The 21,076-nt window shown below is 41.1% G+C and overlaps 1 protein-coding gene across 1 annotated transcript in view; it reads left to right on the top strand.

Moving 5' to 3' along the window:
• The first annotated feature begins 339 nt into the window (after positions 1 to 339).
• Positions 340 to 21,076, top strand: part of LOC129187464 (FERM, ARHGEF and pleckstrin domain-containing protein 1-like) — a 75,422-nt gene continuing 54,685 nt past the window's right edge. The window contains exons 1-2 of the mRNA XM_054786810.1: positions 340 to 589; positions 8,532 to 8,742. Coding sequence (XP_054642785.1) covers positions 8,563 to 8,742 — 180 coding nt within the window. The 5' untranslated portion in view covers positions 340 to 589; positions 8,532 to 8,562. The remainder of the gene's footprint in view (positions 590 to 8,531; positions 8,743 to 21,076) is intronic.

The following is a 21,076-nucleotide window of genomic DNA, read 5'->3' as shown; positions in this document are numbered from 1 at the left end:
GTACAGGCTCCAGCATACCCGCGACCCTATTGAGGACAAGCGGCATAGAAAATAGATGGATGTACCGGGCTGTCATCGTTCATCCATTTGTATGCGTACAGTCAAAAATAATTCTGAACGTCTGCTTATTTTCACTCGAAAACGAGGTAGAATTTTATGTAAATGAGATATATTTCACCATACATTTACATTATCGCCCAATTCTAGCATGTGTGTCACAAGGCGCTACAACCAGGCAAACCACAACATGTTTGACCTCACGGTGGCCACTAGGTGGCAGTGTAGTATCTCCAGCGCCTTAGCCGGGCTGCTGGCGGCGCTGCGCCGCCTTCATTCGGACTGAAGGCACCGGGAGAGAGTCCAACCGCTCCGCTCTCTGCTCTAATCTCGTTTGTGCCCGTCTCGCTCACTCTGCCGTCCGCCATGGCGACCGCAAAAAGTCTCCACCCCGGTCCGAGCAGCACCTAAAAGTCACCTGGACCGTGTGACCGTGTTCTTTGGCCGCCGCGGGACGCCCATGTTACACTTTCAGTCCGCTGGGGGATCCAGAGGTGCGGAGTAAAGACACGCTTTTCAAGGAGAAAAACGGGTAAGAATCCTGCTTGCCAAGTCCCGTGTGCTCTTGAAGGAAGTGATCCAACTTGTTTTAGGAGATTAGGGTTAAGTCTTGCGTGTTTGTTCCGTCATCCTGTGGCTTTCGTGGGAGGCAAGTAACGAACACGATGTTTTGCATTGCGCGGATCTGCCGCAGCTGTTAAACACCGCGACGCGAACATGCACCGAAATGTGCCTTTTACACTGGTAAGCCGGGTTGCACAATCAGGCCAGGTGAGTCTAGTGCTGGCTGCGAATATGCTGAGCGTTGCACCAGTCTGCTCCATTAACCTACATTGCAAAGCAACATTTCTCCATTCAATCCGTGCAGAGGCTTTAAATGACATCTAAAGATATTTGCTGCCCAGTGCCCCAAATCCCATGGGAATTTGTCACAGCCACGCCCAGGTGTGAGTGACTCTGGGCTGCTGTTGTGGAAATGAGGAGGTTTTGTGGTTCCAGCTTGGCACAGCTGGTCGCATGGATGCGGAAGGGCCTGTGGCCATTCAGCTGTCCCTAAAAGATTCCAGCTGTGCACTGTTGGCCCTCACTGAGGAGCCCTTGTGTGTTGCTCCTGCACACAGAGCAAGCACTATTTCAACCTCTGTAAGCCGGCTTTTACAGCCCCACCTTAACACACTTGTGGGGAATTTCAAGCAAACATGTTCAAAGGCAGGGTCATTTACCCTGGAACACACTTACGGGCTCTCTAAATCCCCCCCCATGGCTTTTTCATGCAGCAAGGTCGCTTTGCTTTATGACGCCAAGCAACAAGGTGCAGCCTGTACTGCATGTCATCAGAGGAAGTCATTGGCCTTGACCAGAAGATCACGCCAGTTATGGTCGCCAAGTGCAGGAGGGGCTATGCCACACTTTCACAGCACTTCCTTTCACCCGTGTTTGCTTCCATATGTGCGTGCTTGCGGTGAGAAGTGAGGAAACCCCAACACCCCAAATATTAACAAAAAACACATTTTATAGGGAACAATTATAGTTTTACATGCATAGACAATGCCGAGTACTTCGAAATGACAACTTAAATGGATGAGTGAACATTTAGTAGGGGTGTCACGAGACGACATGGTGCACGAGACTGGGTCCACGAGATTTTAACATTAATTTTAAGAAAGTACAATGAAAAAATAGGACCTGACAAACTTTTTTTTTTTTAATTTAACCGAGTCACCAAACAATGCAGGTGTGTTTTGAAATGTTTATTGCCCCACATATTGACTCTAAATGATATTATTGTCAACATTTTTTGAGACCATATAAACCACTTTTATGATAATGTATAATAATAATAATAAATAATATATCATAATAATGCAATATTTCCTTTTAATATGTCATCTTTCACTCTGTCAAGTTGTGGAATTGTCACATTTTCTCACACGAAATTTGTCTGTCAAACGTTTGCAGCATTTCCCAAAATGCCAACTTTTTAATAGCATTATTAGTCCCAGTTTGTAGTTCTAGCTCACTGTTGTCTATTTACGTCAGGGCTGTCCTATGATATTTGTAATTTAAAAAAAACAACATAATACTTATGTTTTAAGACAAATCTGTGTGTTTTTATTAGTTATTAGTATGAACATTTGATCTTTTTCTAGTTACATGATACCTTTTTGCTCTATTTTCCCACTTGTGCTGGGTTTTTGTATATTTTATGAGCCACGTTCCACAGATGGCCTCTAGGCTACAATTTGGACACCCCATGTTTCACCATGAAGGCCAGGTGCTGCAAGGTAACAGAGGAGGAGTGTGTCTGAGCTCTGACTTCATGGTTCTGGTCAGGGGGTTGGGTTGCATTATGGCAGGGTTTATGCATCTTTCAGACCTGCGTTGCATGCCGATACTTATCCATTTCATTTTTGCAGCCATATTTAAGTAAAAAAAAAAAAAAGAGACTTGTGGTGTACCTATGTTAGTTAGCAAAGAATTGCAGAGTTAAGCGCTGATGATGTCCTGTACGGGCAAGGGAGCTGGGGTACAATGACTGGGAGTTTCAGGGTATGCTAACAGGCACATTTTGCAATAAAGGCACGTTACAAACACGGTTGGACTCACGCACAACAAGACTGAGTCACTTATGCAGGATGATCGTGGGCAAATGGGCTAGTTTTTGTAACATTGTCATTGCAGTTTGCTAAATGAATGCGCTTTACAAGATACTTACGTACTATAGAGTAAAATAAGTATCGCGAGATTTGGTGTTGGGTGTGTGATCCAAGATGGCTGAATAAACAAGTAATGCTATCAACGTACGATGCCCAACAGAGATTCGAACGCATGTAACACTAGAATTGTAAAAGTATAAAAACGTGTTTTGTGTTGCGGATGACATCTTAAATAGGCGACGTGACTTCCTTCGAGTTGCCATCTTGTTTACCTAGCTAATAGGATGCTAACAAGGAAGCACGTTGTTATTAAAAAAAAAACCCATCAAGAATACAGTTGGACTCACATAGTGTATCAATAACACAACAAGACGCGAGCCATACTGCCATATTGTACACTAATCGGATAATGCACACAAACCAAGGCAAAATTGTGGCATTTTTTGACATTAACTGAAAAACATGCAACATGTTTCCACTGTTTTTTGCTCGGTGCAATGTTTGGTCGTAAGATAGGCCTGTCACGATAATCAATTCATCGCACGATAAATAAAAAATGAAGTCGACAAGTTTGCCAGCCTCGATATATTGACATGACCAAACAGACTGGATGACAAGAGGCTTCACTCTGTGCCTCTGTCTCAACACCTGGGTGCGTTGGTTCTATAGCGGAGTGAACGGAGTCAGTGAAGCCTCCTGTCAGCCACTCAATCTCTTTGTCCCAGTGCGGAGAGGTGGGGCGCTACCAAATGTGCACTCGCTAGCTCTGTGCGTCGTGTGCTACACGATCGAATACATTCTTTGTGCCCGTTGTGTATAAAACACGATCTGATGTCAATTTCAGCCATTTTGTGAGATGAAAAACTTTGTGACAAAGACAATGAAATAAATAACACAAAATGGTGGAACTTAACGTTTCAGCTGCGTGATTACGTTATGTTACGTTACGTTATGTTACACTTCACTAAACATAAACAGCGTATTCCACACACAATGTTGCTAAAAGTCAATGAACTGACAATGCAAATGAGCTGACATCTGCATTGACACACAATGTGAACTTCATCGTATTTTTGGGTTACTTGTCCAACGAAAGTGACACTGATTCCCAATACTAGTACTCGCATTATTATGCCATATATTATCATTACATTAATAATAAAAAAAAAAAACGGCCTAAAAATGCTGACAACAAAGTGTTCCCTCGCTCCATCGTGGTTCACCTTTCGCGTACTCACTGTTTTGTGGATTGTTTTAGTGCAATTTTAGTGCTTTTAAAAAAAAATGTTTACAGCATATGAACCCTGTCTATTCTCTCTATTCTGTCTGCACCGTCCATTGTCTTCTGCATGTAGACCATTGTCAATCCTTCTTACCGTTTGTTGTTGTGGTCATGGCTACCAAACTAGCTAACCGTGTGAGCTGCTTGCTAAACGCCAATACCGTAAACAACAGATGAAACACAAGAAGCTAACCGTGTGAGCAAAATATGACGACAGCAGCAATATGTTTTAACAAGGATGCAAACACGCTACAGCCGAATGGCGCCAGGACAAAGAGGCACGGTCATACGAGTGAAATATGTGTGAGTCACTTAATAATTTCTTGTGTCCAACCTAGTAGGTTGATCCTTAAAATGAAAATGAAATTTGAACTTTGCGAGTGTTTGAAACAAGAGAGAAATGTTAGAAAATGTTGAAGCCTGTCGGAGAAAAGTGTCTAAAGTGGATGATGAGGGGTTTTACAGCCTTACAACGTAAATAATAATAGTACAAAAGTATCGTTGGCTACTTCACAGATTTCACTTATTGCAGGCTATTTTGGGAACCTATCCCCCGTGATAAACAATGGAACACTGTAATATCATAATTTGTGGGACAACTGACAATCGTCCAGCAAAGTTTGTTATCATGACAGGCCTACAATAAGATAAGCAAGACAGTGTACGAAAACAGAGACATATTTTTGCCAACAATTTTCATCAAAAACCGGTGCGTATGAAAATCGAGGTATCACTATATTCATTCTAATTTAGAGATTGCATCAAGTCTGGTTTTACGAGTCCAGGGCATTGGATCACTGTGAAAAAATGAACTGCAGTTAAGTTGCTAATCCATCAAGTGTTTTTAGCAGTGGGGGATTATCAAATAATTCATTTAACCGTAAACCAATATGTACTTTCATTCGGGGTTTATGAAATGTTCTTAACACGTCTGTTAGGTGACCTGGGTTCGAATCTTCGTGGGAGTTTGCATGTTCTCCGGGTAGTCCGGGCTTACTGCCAAAATCAAATTACATTCTCTATCATTTCAAACTTTTTGGGCTGTTGTTTTGTCCAAACTACTTGGTTACTCATCTTGGGCCATTGCTTTCAGGCATTACATTTTAAAACTCACACCTCCAAGTTTGAACACAAGCCATTTGTAGATGCCGGTGGACTTCCCAATTTGTTTGGATTTGAAACACATTTTTTCTGCCTAATGAAGCATCGTCAGGCTGTCACCGTGGTAAAAGAACCTGTTTAAAACGAGTAACAATCTTAATGGTCACACAAAGTGTTAAAAGAAGCTAACCAAGTTGTGTCGCAGGCGCACTTTGTGGCTCATTTCATGTCTTTTAAACATTCTTAACTGCCTGACAAGTGTACTACAAGTTAATCACCTTATTAGCCATTCCTGCGGAAAGTCCCCGTGCGTAGTCGGGGAGGGGGCACAGGGGAGGTTAATCTGTTGCTTCAGGGCCTGAGAGCAGGACTGGCCCACACGCACATCCTTGCTAGCTCTTAAAGGGACTGAACAATGTGTCCTTACGATGATACTATTTTAGCCAGTCGCGGGCTAGCTCGTTAGCAGCTAATGCTAGCAGCGAAAGGTAGCCACGTCTCTCTCATGCTTGTCCTTCTTTAGGAATAAGTAAGTCAGAAAAGTAGAAAAGTGTGATATAAATGTGATGTATTGACCAAACAAAGGAACAGTTTATCCCTAGCTAAAAATGACTCGGACTACCCCATCGTTACAAGCATCATCGTGTTTTTGTGTTACCGTGTAAATCAGGGGTGTCCACAGTGTGTGTTTTAATTGGCCCGCAGCACAACAACAGCAACCGCAAAAATGGGGAAAATCAGCAGTAATTTTACAAGGATAAAGTCAAAATGTTAAGAGAAAAAAGTTGGAATCTAGCGAGAAAAAGTCATAAATTTACGATAATGACATTGTATTATGAGATAAAGGGTTTTTATGCGAAATATTGTACGAGAGCGTGTACGAGAACTTCCTCTCCTTCGATGTTCGCTTCAGTGTTGTGTGACATCATGAGTTGACGTCTTTACGCCACTTCTAAGGCATGTTTGTCCTGAAAACGTTGATTGAATTCCGCGTTTTACAACCATTCCAACGGCTTGCAGTGCCTGTCCATCAGCTGTACTCTGCATCCGCTGTGTTCGCTTGGTGCAGTCTGCTGGATTACGTGATCCACTCGCAATATTTCATTCAGTTTTCCGCCCTAAAACTTTTTGGCAGCAACTGTGCACCTTGCGACGGTTGAACGGCTGCCCACGCTTCAAGGTGCAGCCACTCCGTCGGTGAGGGCACGGGATGACGACAGCGGGCTGGAATGTGCAGTGAAGAGGGAATCCAGGAAGGCGGCACAGCTTCAGGGATGGAGGGGGTTGTTGCAGGGAGTCTTGAACAGTTTTTTTAAAGCATGGGGGAGGTTGTGGATCATGTGTCTACAAGTATAGGGACAAACTCAGACTCATAAACTCTGATTTATGTCAAATTGAATGATGCTCTGGGGCAGCGGTGTGAGACGGGCAGCCTGAGATAAACAAAGAAAAACCTACTTTTAAACCTGCTAAGCTACCTTTACTCTGTTTGAAGGCAAAGTGAGTTGATTTTTAGCAGCGCTCCAGAAAATCATTACAGGTATGTCTTTCCGTTTTGTGGCGTTTCGTGGTTACAGTACCTACGTGCTCAAATAAATGAATTAAAAATGTAATTTTTGGTCCGTAAGCACAAGACTCGCTCGATAGTTAGTTCTCGAAGAATACATACACATGTGCTCAATATTGTCTCACTAGCTCAATGTCATGGCTATGGCTGTAACTAGCGATTATTTTCTAAGTCAATTAATCTGAAGCTTGTTGTTTCAATTAATCCAGTAATTGGTTAGGTACTAGACCAGGGGTGGCCAAAGTGCGGCCCCGGGGGCCATTTGTGGCCCGTAGCTGTTTTTTTATTGGCCCTCGGCACATTCTAAAAACAGCATTGAAACAAGAAATCTCTAAGAAAAAGAAAAAACAGCAAAAATTTAAAAACCAGCAGTAATTTTACAAGAATAAAGTCAAAATATTAAGAGGAAAAAGTTGTAATCTAACAAAAAAAGCCCTAATTTTACGAGAATAACGTTGTAATAGGAAAAATAACATAATTTTAGTAGCATCAAGTTGAAATATTAAAGACTTTACTTTTAAAGTTGTAATATCAAAAAAAAGCAAAACAATGAGTAACGTGATTTTTGGAAAATTAGGTTGCAGAAAAAATAATAATGTTACGAGAATAGAGTCAAAATATTATGGGAATCAAGTCCAAATTACAAGAAGAAAATTCATAAGAAGTAAGTTGAAATAGTTGGAAAATGTTAAAACAAACAAAAAAAAAGCAACAGCAGAAATAAAATTACAAAAAAAAAAACAGCTGTAATTTTTTGGGAAAATTAGGTTGGGGGGGAAAACGTTCTGTTATGGGAATAATGTCATATTATGAAAAGAAAATATACAAAGATTATTGAAGAGGAAAGATAATTTTTATTTTCTCCTAATATATAATAATCTTGGGAACCGAGCCATAATTACAAGAACATTTACAAGAAGGAAGTTGAAATAGTTGAAAAAAAAAAAGTACTGTAATTTTACGTGAATATTGTCAAAATATTACGAGAAAAAAGTCTCATTCTAAAGAGAAAAAAGTTAACATTTTCATGAGAAAAAAACTAGATAAATAATGTAATTTTATTACCAGAGTTTTATTATTAAGGGAATAAAATACAAATCTCATGGGAATGAAGTCATAATATTACGAGAAGAAAAAATGACAAAGATTATTTAAGGAGGAAGTTTAAATATTAAATTAAAAAATTGAATACGTTGAAATATTATGTATAAAGCACAAAGACCAAAGTTCATCCTCATAATACGTTTTTTCACCTGTATTATAAAGCTGAGATGCAGTACCCCCCCCCCAAAAAAAAAAAACACAAACACACACAAACTGTGCAAAACACTACACATGCCCGGTTGCTAAAGTATCCTTGAGCATGTTAAAGGATCAGCTCCTATGAAAGCGACAGTAATAACCAAGCTGTGCAGTAATCTTATTATTGAGATGGAAAGGTTGCTAGTACTTTTTTTTGAATTACTGTTCCATTTAATTGTTCCATTTAGTGTTATATTATTACTGTATTTGATGTCCTTCATGTGTTCTGTGTGCAGTGTGAGTGATTTAGGTTTTTTTTTACAGCCGCCTGAATGCACTTGTTATTAAATGCGCTTCAGCTTCCCTAGTAGGCTTCCCAAATATCATTTTTTGACACTGTAGCCCCTTAATTCTAATGCCACATCACAGTGTGACTTGTGCCTTGAAAATGAGGAACGTGCTTGAACATTTCTGTACCCTAATTGCTTCTCCCACAGGCGACCATTAGCAGGGAGTGGAAATCCTGCTCTCGTAATTAACGTGTTAATGTGAACAAAGGGGGCGGGGTTGCACGGCTCATTGTGCACCGCACGTCACCGCTCATGCTGTTTTGGTGTTTTTGCAGGGTAGAAAGTGAGCGGTGCAGCGAACGAAACATGGCAGACCCAGACCCGGAGCCGGTGAAGTCAAGAGCAGGGCACCGTCTGGGAGCCCCGGAGACTCTTGGCATCAGTACGCTGGACCCGGCGCACAGACCCCCGGCAATGCCCCCTGGAAGGCATGTCACCGTCAGGGTCCATATGTTGGATGACACAGAGGAGCTCTTTGATGTGTCGGTGAGTGTCCAAAACTTGGTTGGGATTTATTGCGCCTAAAAATGCATCCAGATAGGATGAGCTGGTAACAGGTTGGCATGGCAACTTGTGCTGATGAAGCTGGAGAGATCTTATTAGTCCTGTCAGGGTTCATCCAGCAAATTGTCTCAAGCAGCTTCTGCTGACTACCTCCTACATATTCAAGTGTGCTGTTTGGCATGCAGGTGGGCTGATGGTGTGCTAGCGCTCTGTGTCGCTCATGTTGATGTTTATTAGCTATGGAGTGACAGTTACATAAATCAACATCAAGCGGAAAATTAGTAGAAATCATTTCACGTTTTTTGAATGCACACACATCTAGTCTATGTGATGCATGGGGAAAACCACAGTTTGTCACTGAGCATACTGAAGTATTTTTAGATGTACTCGACTGGAGCCGCAACAATTAATGGACCAATCGATGATTAATCGATTGTCCAATTAATCGACAACTATTTTGGGAATTCGTTTGGGTCTGTGAGTTGTGTCCTTGTAGTCGAGATGATGCCGTCTTCAATATTTGTCCAGTTCCTTGATGTCTTTGGCAGCAAAGTACTTCAGTTTCCTCCGGCCCTCCGTTTAAGTTGATGTAGATTTTGCAGTTGGTGCTTTAAAGTGCTTTGGATTTTCCCATGCTTCCTTAAGTCACGTGCTTTCTTGGCATTGCGCATGTGCGAGTTTCTGCGCATATGCTCTGTGACAGGTGACTTAAGTTTCCGTCACTGATGGGCTGGTATAACTGAGCTTCTTGGCTTTCATTCATGTGTTATTTAAAAAAAAACACACACACACAAACAAATTCATGTCGTAGGCCACACAGTGGCCTAGTGTTTAGCATGTTGGCCACACAGTCAGGAGATCGGGAAGATCTGGGTTCGAATTTCCGTTGGGCATCTCTGTGTGGTGTTTGCATGTTCTCCCCGTGCGTGCGTGGGTTTTCTCCGGGTACTCCGGTTTCCTCCCACATTCCAAAAACGTGCATGTTAGGTTAATTGGCCACTCTAAATTGTCCATCGGTATAATGTGAGTGTGGATGCTTGTTTGTGCCCTGCGACTAGCTAGCGACCAGTCCAAGGTGTACCCCGCCTCTCGCCCAAAGACAGCTGGGATAGGCTCCAGCATACCTGCGACCCTGGTGAGGATAAGCGGTATAGAAGATGGATGGATGGATGGATAATTAATGTCGCCTGCCAGGTTTCATGTAGACAAGTGTTGATTTTATTCATAATGTCTGCATAAATAGACGTCCAATACGTCCCTATATTGGCAAGCGGAGATGTCTGGATGCTCAACCAGTCACCTGATGTTGCAATGCCAGCCTTCAGTAATTGCTTCTTATGAAAGGATCACAATGCACACACTCAACCTCCATGACACACACACACACACACACACACACACACACACACACACACACACACACACAATAAGAACTGCACAACTCTTACATACAACTGATGGAAAAATAGACACACAACAGATGCATTGTTCTCACTCACACAAGCTTAACTTTCACTTGATGATCAAGTCAAGCGCTGTAACCAAATATATTGTTCGTATTTTTAATACAATTTTAAAACCTTTCAAACTGTGTAATCATTGACTACTCCTCTGATAGCAAAGCGTTCCAAAGAACAAGGAAGAAAGGCTTTAGAGAAGAAATAGCTTGCGCACTGATGAATGGGTTTTTATGTGGACAGACTTCCTTGTTTTATAGGTTATTTTTGACTCTGGATGTTGGCCGTTATAAAAAATATATATATTGTGTGTGCGTGTGTGCACAGATTCTTGCCAATACATCACTGGTATCAAATCAGGAGTTTGTAGTATTTTTGTTGGATTTGGTCAATAGGGAAAACAATATAACTTTGAACCACGCCTTAGTGCTTTTGAATAGTTAAAAGATTTTAGTTCCAAATCCTGAGGGAGCTTTTGTTCAGATTTTAAGAGAGAAGAAATATTTAGAAGTTGGCAGCAGAAACATCTGGTTTTACTACAAATTCTCAGAACTTTGAAAGTGTACCAGCAACATACCGCACAGGCAGGCCAACAGCTGGTAGTGTTTTTATGATGAGTGTGTGAAATGTTTTACATATTTAATGCTATGAAACAGAAATAAGAGCGCACTTTAAGGTTTTTTTTTGTCAATACAGGTTTAAATTCACACCCAGCGCTGCAAAGTATCTCTCTAACAGGCATGATGTTGCTTGCTGTTGACCCGAATAAAGCTTTTGTCACAGAGCTGCGGGGAAAAAAACACGACACTTTATTCAGTCAATTTAACATGCAGCATATCCTAAAAAATGTTGCCAGCTCTATCTTCTTTTGCCTGGAGGCATCTTCTCAGCTAAGACAAACACATTTTCCTAACCCGACTGTAAGGACCCACCTTCAGATTGTATCCCTTGTAGAAGTTTTCTATTATGGGAGGTTTCAATATGTGGGACGGTTCATCTACTTTTCTGAAGCCATTGCATGAAATTCTTTGCTGGGACTAAATACATTATGGGAAGAAGTTAAAATGGTTGTTGTTTTTTATTTTAAAGTCCTATTGGTGCTTGCATATTTTTTAACTACCTTTTTAGTGTTAAGTTGCTGTGCGATGAGTTTAATGTTCTTTGTAAAATGACACCGTGAGTGCGGAAGTTACATTGAGTAATGACCTCCTGCAATTTCCAATGGGTTGACAAGCTCGTTGTGAGTTTTTTTTTATAGCTCATGATTGATGATATTGAGATATTTACAATTACACATGTTTAGAGCAGAGTGCAATATAAGTATATAATTAGCACTACCAGTGATTATGTGTATTAATGAACATGTTAATGTAACATATAGTTTATGGGGGGAGGGGGTGGTCTTATTCATGAGGTTGGTGGCAGACGGAAAGAAACTGTTCTTACTTCTGGTCCTAATAGACTGAATCCTCCTGCTAGAGGGGAGTGATTGGAAAAGTTTTCGACCAGGGTGGGAGGGGTCGGCCACAATCTTACTTGCACTCTTCAGAGTCCTGGAGGCATACAGGTCCTGGAAGGCAGATTGCAGCATATCACCTTCTCTGTGGAGTGGATGATGCGCTGCAGTCTGCCCTTGTCTTTAGCAGCACTGCAGCGAACCAGAAGGAGAAGGAGGAGGTGATAGATGTTGATAATGTTTCGTCAAGCATTAACATTTTGCACTTTGTCCAGCGGTTCTTGAACGCACCACGGCTATGTGCCATGAGACACAAAAGTGAAACTATACTTTACTATACAAGACTTTCTCTGATGCTGTCACAGCTTAATAAATCCACCAAAGAAAACAAACTTCCACGTTCCTTAACTTGACATCTCACCCTGTCAAGAGCCTCTTCTTTTTAGGCTCTGTAAGTCTCTTCGCTGTTCTCAAAAAGAGTAGTTAGAGGGCTTTGGGTGCTCGTTAAATATGAAACACCGAACCCTCCTGCTACACTCTTTTTCTTCTCTGGCAGGCATGAGGTGTGTTACACAGACAGTCCCATTATAATGTGTTCACGATGGAGGGTGAACAGGTAGAGCATATCTAAATTTAAAATGAATGAATGGGAACCGCTGCTGGTCCACAGCATACTTTGTCAATTATTAATGGAATTTTAAATTCCCTAACCGAGAGGTGCCAGCTTTGTTCACATGACTTCACAGTCAAGGTGAGTGAAGGTGTAAGACAGAAGGTCTAACCTCTGCTGCTGTAAACGATACCAGAGGCTACAGTTCTTTTTTTTTCTGGTGTTCAAAGGGCCAAGTTTCCAACTGAGTAGGTTGAGTGTCATATGGTTGAGAAACAAAAGGGGCCATCTCGTCATGTTGGGGGGTCACATACCATGCTGTGGCCTACTTTGCCTGCCGACGGGAACGCTCTTACTGTATGGAGATGCTAATGATGTTTGGTTACGCAAACATGAATAGCAATAGATGTATTTAAAAAAAAAAAAAGAGGTTAAGGAGGAGCTTGTTAAAAGTGCTTTTTCATGAATGTCTCAGTAAATAATGAATGCCTCCAGCGCAAACGTGTACAAGTTGGGGTTGATCCAAATTTGTTTGGATGTGGCAGAAGTCAGTGCTATATTGATTGCACGATTCTAGTGACTTTTTCAAAGATTGAAAATGAAAGTGGGGTTGCTAGATGATGTTATCGTCTAATTTGACTCATGTCCATGTACCGTGAATTCCAGTCACTTGAACATAAGCCCCACCCACCAAATTTAAAGAGGGGGGGGAAAAAAAGCAGCAGGGCTCCACTTTGTAACATGGGATGTTTACACAGAAAGGCACACTATGAACCTTGCAATTCTACCTGCACTCGGTGTTCGCAGTGTCACTTGTTAGCTCCTGCGATGAGGCGTGAGATGCTTTTTTTTTCATAGGAGCTGCTGCAGCTGCCGCGGTCCAAGCAGTCCAAGCAGAAACAGTAGTAATTCTACACTTGACCAAACTTACTTAGGATTTGTCAGATCAAAACACAATCACTACACAAGACTTCCAAACATGATATTAGCGTCCACTTCAGAAATTCACTAATTCCTGAATCTGCACTCTAGGCATAATATGAACTGTACTTCTTTTAGTCATACCAAAAAGTAGTCGCATCATTGTTTAAAGCGTAAGGTTCAGCCTGTGAAAAAAAGTCCAGAATTTAGGGGAATTTTTATGGACACTGTTTGAGAGACAAAAAAAGAGCAACAAATATGTTACAAATTAGCTTTTCTTGTGTCACTTGTTTTTGTGGGGAGTTTTTATGACACAAACTAGACAGAGCCAGCTGCAAGTGCTGTGAGGCTGTGTCCACAAAAGTACGGATATTTTAAAAACGCATTTTTACATGAGTTTTGGCCTCTTGTCCACACGCAAACGTAGGTCTTTGTCCTTAAAAACTGAACTCTTGAAAAACTCCGGCTCAGTATTTGTACATGGACGGGTAAAACTGAGATTTTTGGTTCGTGTCATAGGAAATGTGTGTCCGTAGTTCAAGTTTTTAAACCTTATTTAATAACAGAACATAGTTATTGGCTTGCAGGCATTTCTTACAGCGGTAGAGGTGCGTGTGTGCATCTTTTTACACGCACAAACGAAGGAATGTTTCCTGGACTTTATGCAAGTGTGAACTGATTTTAAAGTTAATGTACACATCATTGTACATCTAATATCTTACTACATTGATGAACAGGTGCGTTATAATGCGTGACCAAGTCAGCTTTGGTTGCTGTTTCAGACCTCTGATTGGCCAAAATGCGCACGATAGTGTTATTATGTGGACAGAGATTTTTTTTTTTTTTTTTACTCCATGCGTGTGCATAGACATTTTTTTAACACCAAACCCGCTGCTCGTTGAGAGGAGCAGTATGTCTTGTCATGTTAGTCTCCAAAATTGTCCAATAAGACCAGAAAAAGTTGCTAGATTTGTCACGTGTGTGTGTGTTTTTCTAAAGGGATCAGAATACTGGCTAAATGTAGGGACACGGTCGCTAAGTTGGTAGCGCTTCTTATTATATATGCATATTTATAAAAAAGGTAGTGGTAAATCTATCTGTGGTGGTGAAAAGGTATTTGTGGTGGTGATGGGAATGTATGGGAAACACTGTCATCATCATAACATGTGCTCTCTCTGTCTCGCCCTAATGAGCCACTGGAGACTACAAAGTGTGTCCCCTCCAATGTGACCTTTGCTTTGCACACATTCCAGCCCTGGTCTTAGCTTGTAATGTTTAGCAACCCCTTCATCTCTTGGCATTTTTATTTTCTGTGATATGATTTTGTACCATCAGTCTTATTACACTTGAATTTGTCACCTTATGTTTCCCCAATCTATAAATGAAAGCCGCAGCGATTGATTAAGTGGAAGTAAACTTGGCCTCCGGTGCGAATTGGACGCATCAAGATTCTGTACACCCCCTCTTGCTGTAGTCGTTTGCATTCAATTGATGTTATCAGTGGATTATCTATGATTATAAACTATAATACTCTAATCTGTCCATAGAGGCTTGGAAAAAAAATGGACGCTCTTGTTGCCCTGCAGCGAGGACAATGAATATGATGGATACTGCATAGACTGGTATACGGCGTGCAGTCTTCTGCAAGATTGTGGGTCAACCTATTGAGCCTAACTCAGCTGGGATAGGCTCTAGCACCTGCCATGCCCATGAAAAGTAAAGGCGGTGTAGAACTAATATGGATGGATGGATAGACAGCTGTATGGTTCTGTGTACCTAATGCATTCTTGAAGACCTGTGCTTCTTCAGGAGCATTCCTATCATTCTGCTGTGGAGAAGCAGCATCTAATGCTGGAAGAGATTCACCTTTTCCCCTATCTAAGTTCCATCACTGCAAGCATGTGGAAAGCAGGCCAGCAGGGACCACCCAGGCTAGAGAAAGACTATAAAGAGAAGGCCCGTATGGTTTCCACCAAGACTCTCACACCAGTCAAGAGTGCTCACGGTCATCCCACCATAGTGTCACCCATTCACGCTGAGGGTACCCAATTAGAGCAGGAGCAGTGTTCCTTGTTATCAGCTGAATGGCGATGAGGACCTGACTTAATGAGTCGGAGCATCATGAAGGGCGTCTTTCAACTCTCTTCTTGGTATGCCGGTGCCATGACTGACTGAGCTGAGTGAATTCTGCAGGACTGGTGCCACGGTGGCATGTTGGCCACACAGCCAGGAGATTGGGAAGACTTGGGTTCGAATCTCCGTTGGGCATTTCTGCGTGGAGTTTGCGTGTTCTCCCTGTGCGTGTGTGGGTTTTCTCCGGGTACTCCGGTTTCCTCCCACATTCCAAAAACATGCATGTTAATTGGAGACTCAGAGGTACTGTATGAATGTGAGTGTGAATGGTGCCCTGTGATTGGCTGGCGACCATGGTGTACCCCGCCTCTCGCCCGAATGAGGATAAGCGGCATTGAAAACGGATGGATGGTGCCACCATTGGAGCTAACGCCACAAAATTCAGACATGCCATCCCTAAGCCTGATTACTGGGTAATTAGATAGCACATATTGCAATGGTTATCCATGACATTTTTTGTCATAAATGACATGCACCAGCACATCAGTGGGCCAATTATTAAACCCATGCATGCTTGGGAAGAACATGCAAACTGTACACAGAGGTCCTAACCGACATTCAAACCCAGATGTGCCAGATTGGGTTTCAATTGATTGTATTTCAATAATAATGGCATTAGCTACATTCACAAAGACTGGGATTTTCTGCCATCTGTCTACCATCTAAAATCTGAATACAAATAAAGAAAATTTAAATAAAATTACAATTGTTTTACACATCTTTTTATTTAATTATCTTAACAAGCAAAATAAATCAACAAATTAGTGCATTTTTATAACTTTTTTTGTATTTTTAATGTATTTTTTATTATTATTTTTTACTTTTTTTATGTGTACAAAGACAGGCAGCAACAAGCCAGAAAAGCTCTTAAATTTAACCATATAAATTAAAACTAAATACATAAGAAGAAAAAATAAAACAATAAATAAGTAAAAAAAAATAATAAAATCAACTTATTTGTAGTGATTAGGAGTGTAGTAGATGGAGGGAAGTAATCCATCTGTCCCATCAGTCATCACTGTCATATGTGACATATACAACTGTGCATCATTTTGCATATATTTATTCCTCTACTTGTTATTCCGCCTAATTTTTTGTCTGTTAACTCCTCCCACATTTCTCAAACCAATCCAACACCAAAATGTTCAGCTCATTCAGGATTTCATTTCCTGTACTTTCATATTATCTGTGACAATTTCCCATTGAAAATGAATGTGCAAGTCATGTGGCGCTCCCTCCTTATGGAAAATCATGTTTTATTTTCTATTACTGTAACATTCTGCTCAGGAGGTAGAGTGGGTTTTTCCGAACCTGAAGGTTGCTGGTTCGATCCTCGATCCCGATGTAATCATTCAACTTTATTTATACATTTCAACATTCAGTATACATTTTTACTTTCCGGCATTTCACAATTTTTTTTATTTTTTTTGATAGTGCTGCAAACCCTTGGTGTTCTCTCAGTGAGCTTCTTCGGGTAGTCACCTGAAATAGTTTTCACTTCACAGGTGTGTCTTGTCAGGGTTACTTAGTGGAATTTCTTGTCTTATTAATGGGTTGGGACCATGGGTTTGGATTGTGTGTGTCCAAACATTTGGCCTGTACTGTAGATTGATCATCTTCTAACCCTATGGGTGCTGGTTTGATCCTCAGTCCTCGCATAATCGTTCAACATATTTATACATTTATTTCAACATCTTTCTCTATTTTTACCTTCCAGCATTTTAAGTTCAGCTGTTTTTTCCGCTAACTGCGTCTCAACTGCTTCAGCTTGTTGAGAACATGTATGCTATCTTTTCTAAAAATTCCCGCATTTCCTATAATTCAGTAGTTCCCATTGAATATGAATGGACAGTTTCAATGTCGCCCCCTATTGATGGAAATTCATTTACATTACATGTGAACTAACATTGTGTTTGTTCTGTGCACAGCGGCCTTGCTCCAGTGGTACATTGGTCGTCTCCCAACCTGATGGTTGCTGGTTCGATCCTCAGTCGGTGAATAGATTTCAAGACATTTCGAGGATTCATTCTACATTTCAGTTCAGCTTCAGCATTTCAGTTCTGCAATTCTATAAATTGTTGTCATGGAGACCTCCCCGATGCTGTAGTTTATATTAACACTTGTCCTTTTTTCAGACTACCAAAGGTTCTCAGTAGTTCATGTTTCATGCTGTGTGTATTTAAGTAGAACGCGTTGACTTGGATGAAAGGCAGAGCTGGATTTGGGGGTGGGGGTGGAGGGGTTTCTTGCCATGAAGCGGCATGCTAAATCCTTTTAAACCTGGTCACCGTGTCAGGGATGCCGTTTGCTTTTCCTTGCATGCAGCGCTCAAGGCGGAGAAGTGGCAGAGTGATTTGGTCACAGAGGATGTGATTTTGACAAGGTTTCATTGGCTTCATTGTGAATGCAAAGGAATCTGATTGGCTGCCGGTGTTTTGGAGGCGAGAGGGGGGCAGCAGCCATGAACCCAGCTCACTTTTGTGCCACGTTAAAGCATTACTGCGTCTACTCATGCGCTAATAATTGTATTCTTTTTGTACGCTCAGGCACAGGTTGCTGGTGTAAGGAGATTGTGATAAACTCCTTTCAAACCCGCTGAGTGGTCGTTGCTTTTAATGAGGAATGCAAATGAAAGTGCGTCGATAAATTGCCTCCTCTTATTATATCTCCCACGTCTAACTACAAAATGTTTGCAGCTGCACAAGGGAGACATCAGAGCGTCTTGATCCAGCAAGGAGGTTGGGAATTGCTACTATCCAGGCATTGTTTCTCCAAAGATATTTTATTATGAGTTCACTTTGGGGAGTCTTAAAATAGACACATCTTGCTTCCATTCTATTCCCAGTGGAATAGCTCCTTCCAGGTTTTAAGCTGTTGTCATTTTTTAAAGCGAAATAAGGGCAGTTATGTTCTGCAAAGGAGTTTTATAGCCCCTGTGTGAACATACCGTATATCACAATTAAATCCAAGCGTCATCGCTGAAAGGTTACATGGAATCATAGAGGCCTTCGTGTGGGTTGCCATAGTTACAAGCAGAGGCAGCTGAGGAGCATCGGAGCCGGTTGCTGTGCTGCAGAGCGTCTTCCGCTCATACGGCAGCAAACTGAAGGATGTGTGTTTGGGGTGGGGTGGGGGGGTTGGGGGAGTCTCCATGCAAAGCCTTTAATGTTACATCAGAAGCCCGCAAATTTACGAGTCAACTTGGATCCCGCTTTTCGTGTGCCTTTCACACAGGACAGCCACACAAGGAATGGATGGAGAATTCCCAGCTTTTATAGGCAGTTGGAAAGGACATGCAATGCGTTATTTTCTTTTCTGGCGTTCGTCTCTTAACACAGGGGTGCCTAAACCTTTTCCACCGAGGGCCACATAGTGAAAAATGAAACTAATGGCCACTTTGATATTTTGTAAAGATATGCTAAATTGTGTATTTCAAGAAAAAACTGCACCTCAGCTTTGTGAAATAGATGAAAAATCATATTTTTGTTTAAATTATATTAATAATTTTTCTTTTCATAAGATTAGGGCCTTATTTCCTTAATATTTTGACTTTAATTCCCATATTATTATAACTTTCCCCCAACCTAATTATTAAAAATTACAACTTTATTTTGTTTGTTTCTCATAATGTTACGACTTAAAGAAAAATGTAATATTTCAACACATCGGTACTAAAATGATTATTTTAATTATTATTACTTTTTTTCTCACAATATTACAAACTTATTCTTATAAAATTGTGACTTTTTTGTTAGAATACGACTTAATATTTTGACTGTATTCTTAAAATTACAGTTGTTTTTTCATATCTGCTGCATTTTTTTTATTTCCCCAATTATTTCCACTTCCTTCTTGCTCATTTTCTTTTTTTAATTATGACTATTATAATGTTTAGACCTTATTCTTGTAACTTCCATCCATCCATTTTCTATGCTGCTTATCCTCATTAGGGATATGCTGGAGCCTATCCCAGCTGACTTCGGGCGACAGGCTGGTCGCCAGACAGCCAATCGCAGGGCACATATAGACAACCATTCACTCTCATACTCACTCTTCATACCTATGGACAATTTAGAGTCGCCAGTTCACCTAACATGCATGTTTTGGGAGGAGACCGGAGTACCCGGAGAAAACCCACACACGCACGGGGAGAACATGCAAAGTCCACACAGAAACGCCCAACGGAGATTCGCACCCAGGTCTTCCCGATCTCCTGACTGTGACCGTGGGGCCAACATGCTAACCACTCGGCCACCGTGCGGCCTATTCTTGTAACTTGACTTCTTTTAAACATAATTTTGCTAAAAATTACAACTTTATTAGTTTATTTTTCATAATATTACAACTCTTTAAAAAAAACATTTTTTTTATATTTCAACATTATGCTACTAAAATAACGTTGACTTTATTCTTGTAAAGTTACTGCTGATTTTTTTCATTTCTGCTGTTGTTTTTTTTTGGTGAGAAATTCTTGTTAAATTATGTTTTTAGAATATGCTACGAGTCAATAAAAAACAGCAGCGCACCGCAAATTGCCCCCAGGCAACACTATGGACACCCCTGTCTGAACACCTCACTGAAGTTTTTAGAAAAGTGTACCAAAAAAAACCCAAACAAAGCTTTTGCATGACTTTTAATGCAAACTCTAAAACTTACCCCCGCTGGCGCCGTTTTTAAACACTGAGCTACTACTGTATTTACTGTATGTCAATGTCACACTAACATCTACAACAGGGGTCTCAAACTGAACCTTCCTCTTTCTCTTTCTCTCGGAGATGAACAAAGTATCTCGCTAGCTATCTACTTATTGGAGCTATAGTAGTAGCAATTGCCCTATGTGTGTTTATTTATCATACCAGTCATTTTTGTGTCTGGGATTGTAGTTAGTGTTCCGTCCAGTGTTCATTTCACTGTATGACAAGCTCACTGCGAGGTCACTGTTGGCTATTGCTTGCCCAATTAAAGAGCCTTTTAAGTAATTGAAAGTGCCTCTGACCATCTTTTGGGGGATTCAGTTGCCACAAAAAAGCAGTATATAACATTGATACCCCTGATCTACAGTAGATGTAGTAGACCAAAGAGGTGCAGGCAGGGTCAAAGACCGCTCTCATTTTTTTGACATCTTCACATCTGAAAAGCTGTAAAGACAGTTAAATTACTTTTTTTCTGATTATTTGGTGACCCAGTTGTTTGGGTCGTCATGCACCAACCCTCTCACAGATTTAGCTCCAGTGAATGACACGCATTGAAGGAGTCTTGCGTCATTCTTGCACCAGCTGTTTGCGTATGACCAGAACATGCACTTTGCTCTCACGATCTCTGCTCTCATGCTTTTTATGACAGCATAAAATAGAAATTCTGCAGTGGAGTGTGGGGGTTGTTTGCCCACATTTACCCCCTCCCCCCCGATTTTGGTGCAGAGGGTGGTCGCCAAAGGAGATGAGCAACAGTGGGAATAAAGTGGCGGCTGATGGTGGGGAATACTAACATCCCTGGAATGTTGGGAAAGCTTTTTAATCTTCACGGAAGGCGTGAAGATTAACGATGACAATCTGCGCTTTCAAAGCAGTGCCACTCCTAAATTATCAGGCGGAAGCAGGGGAGATCGCGGAGGAGCTCATTTAATTAACACTTTTGACGGAAACACATCCACCAGGCGTACTAACAAATTGGTCTGTTCCTAATTGTTACTGTATCAATTATAAATGACTGCAGACTGCGCTTGCACTGTACTGTCAT

This window comes from Dunckerocampus dactyliophorus, chromosome 9 (assembly GCF_027744805.1).
Source record: "Dunckerocampus dactyliophorus isolate RoL2022-P2 chromosome 9, RoL_Ddac_1.1, whole genome shotgun sequence".
Classification (NCBI taxonomy): Eukaryota; Metazoa; Chordata; class Actinopteri; order Syngnathiformes; family Syngnathidae; genus Dunckerocampus; species Dunckerocampus dactyliophorus.
This window is presented reverse-complemented; position numbering and strand designations above follow the sequence as displayed.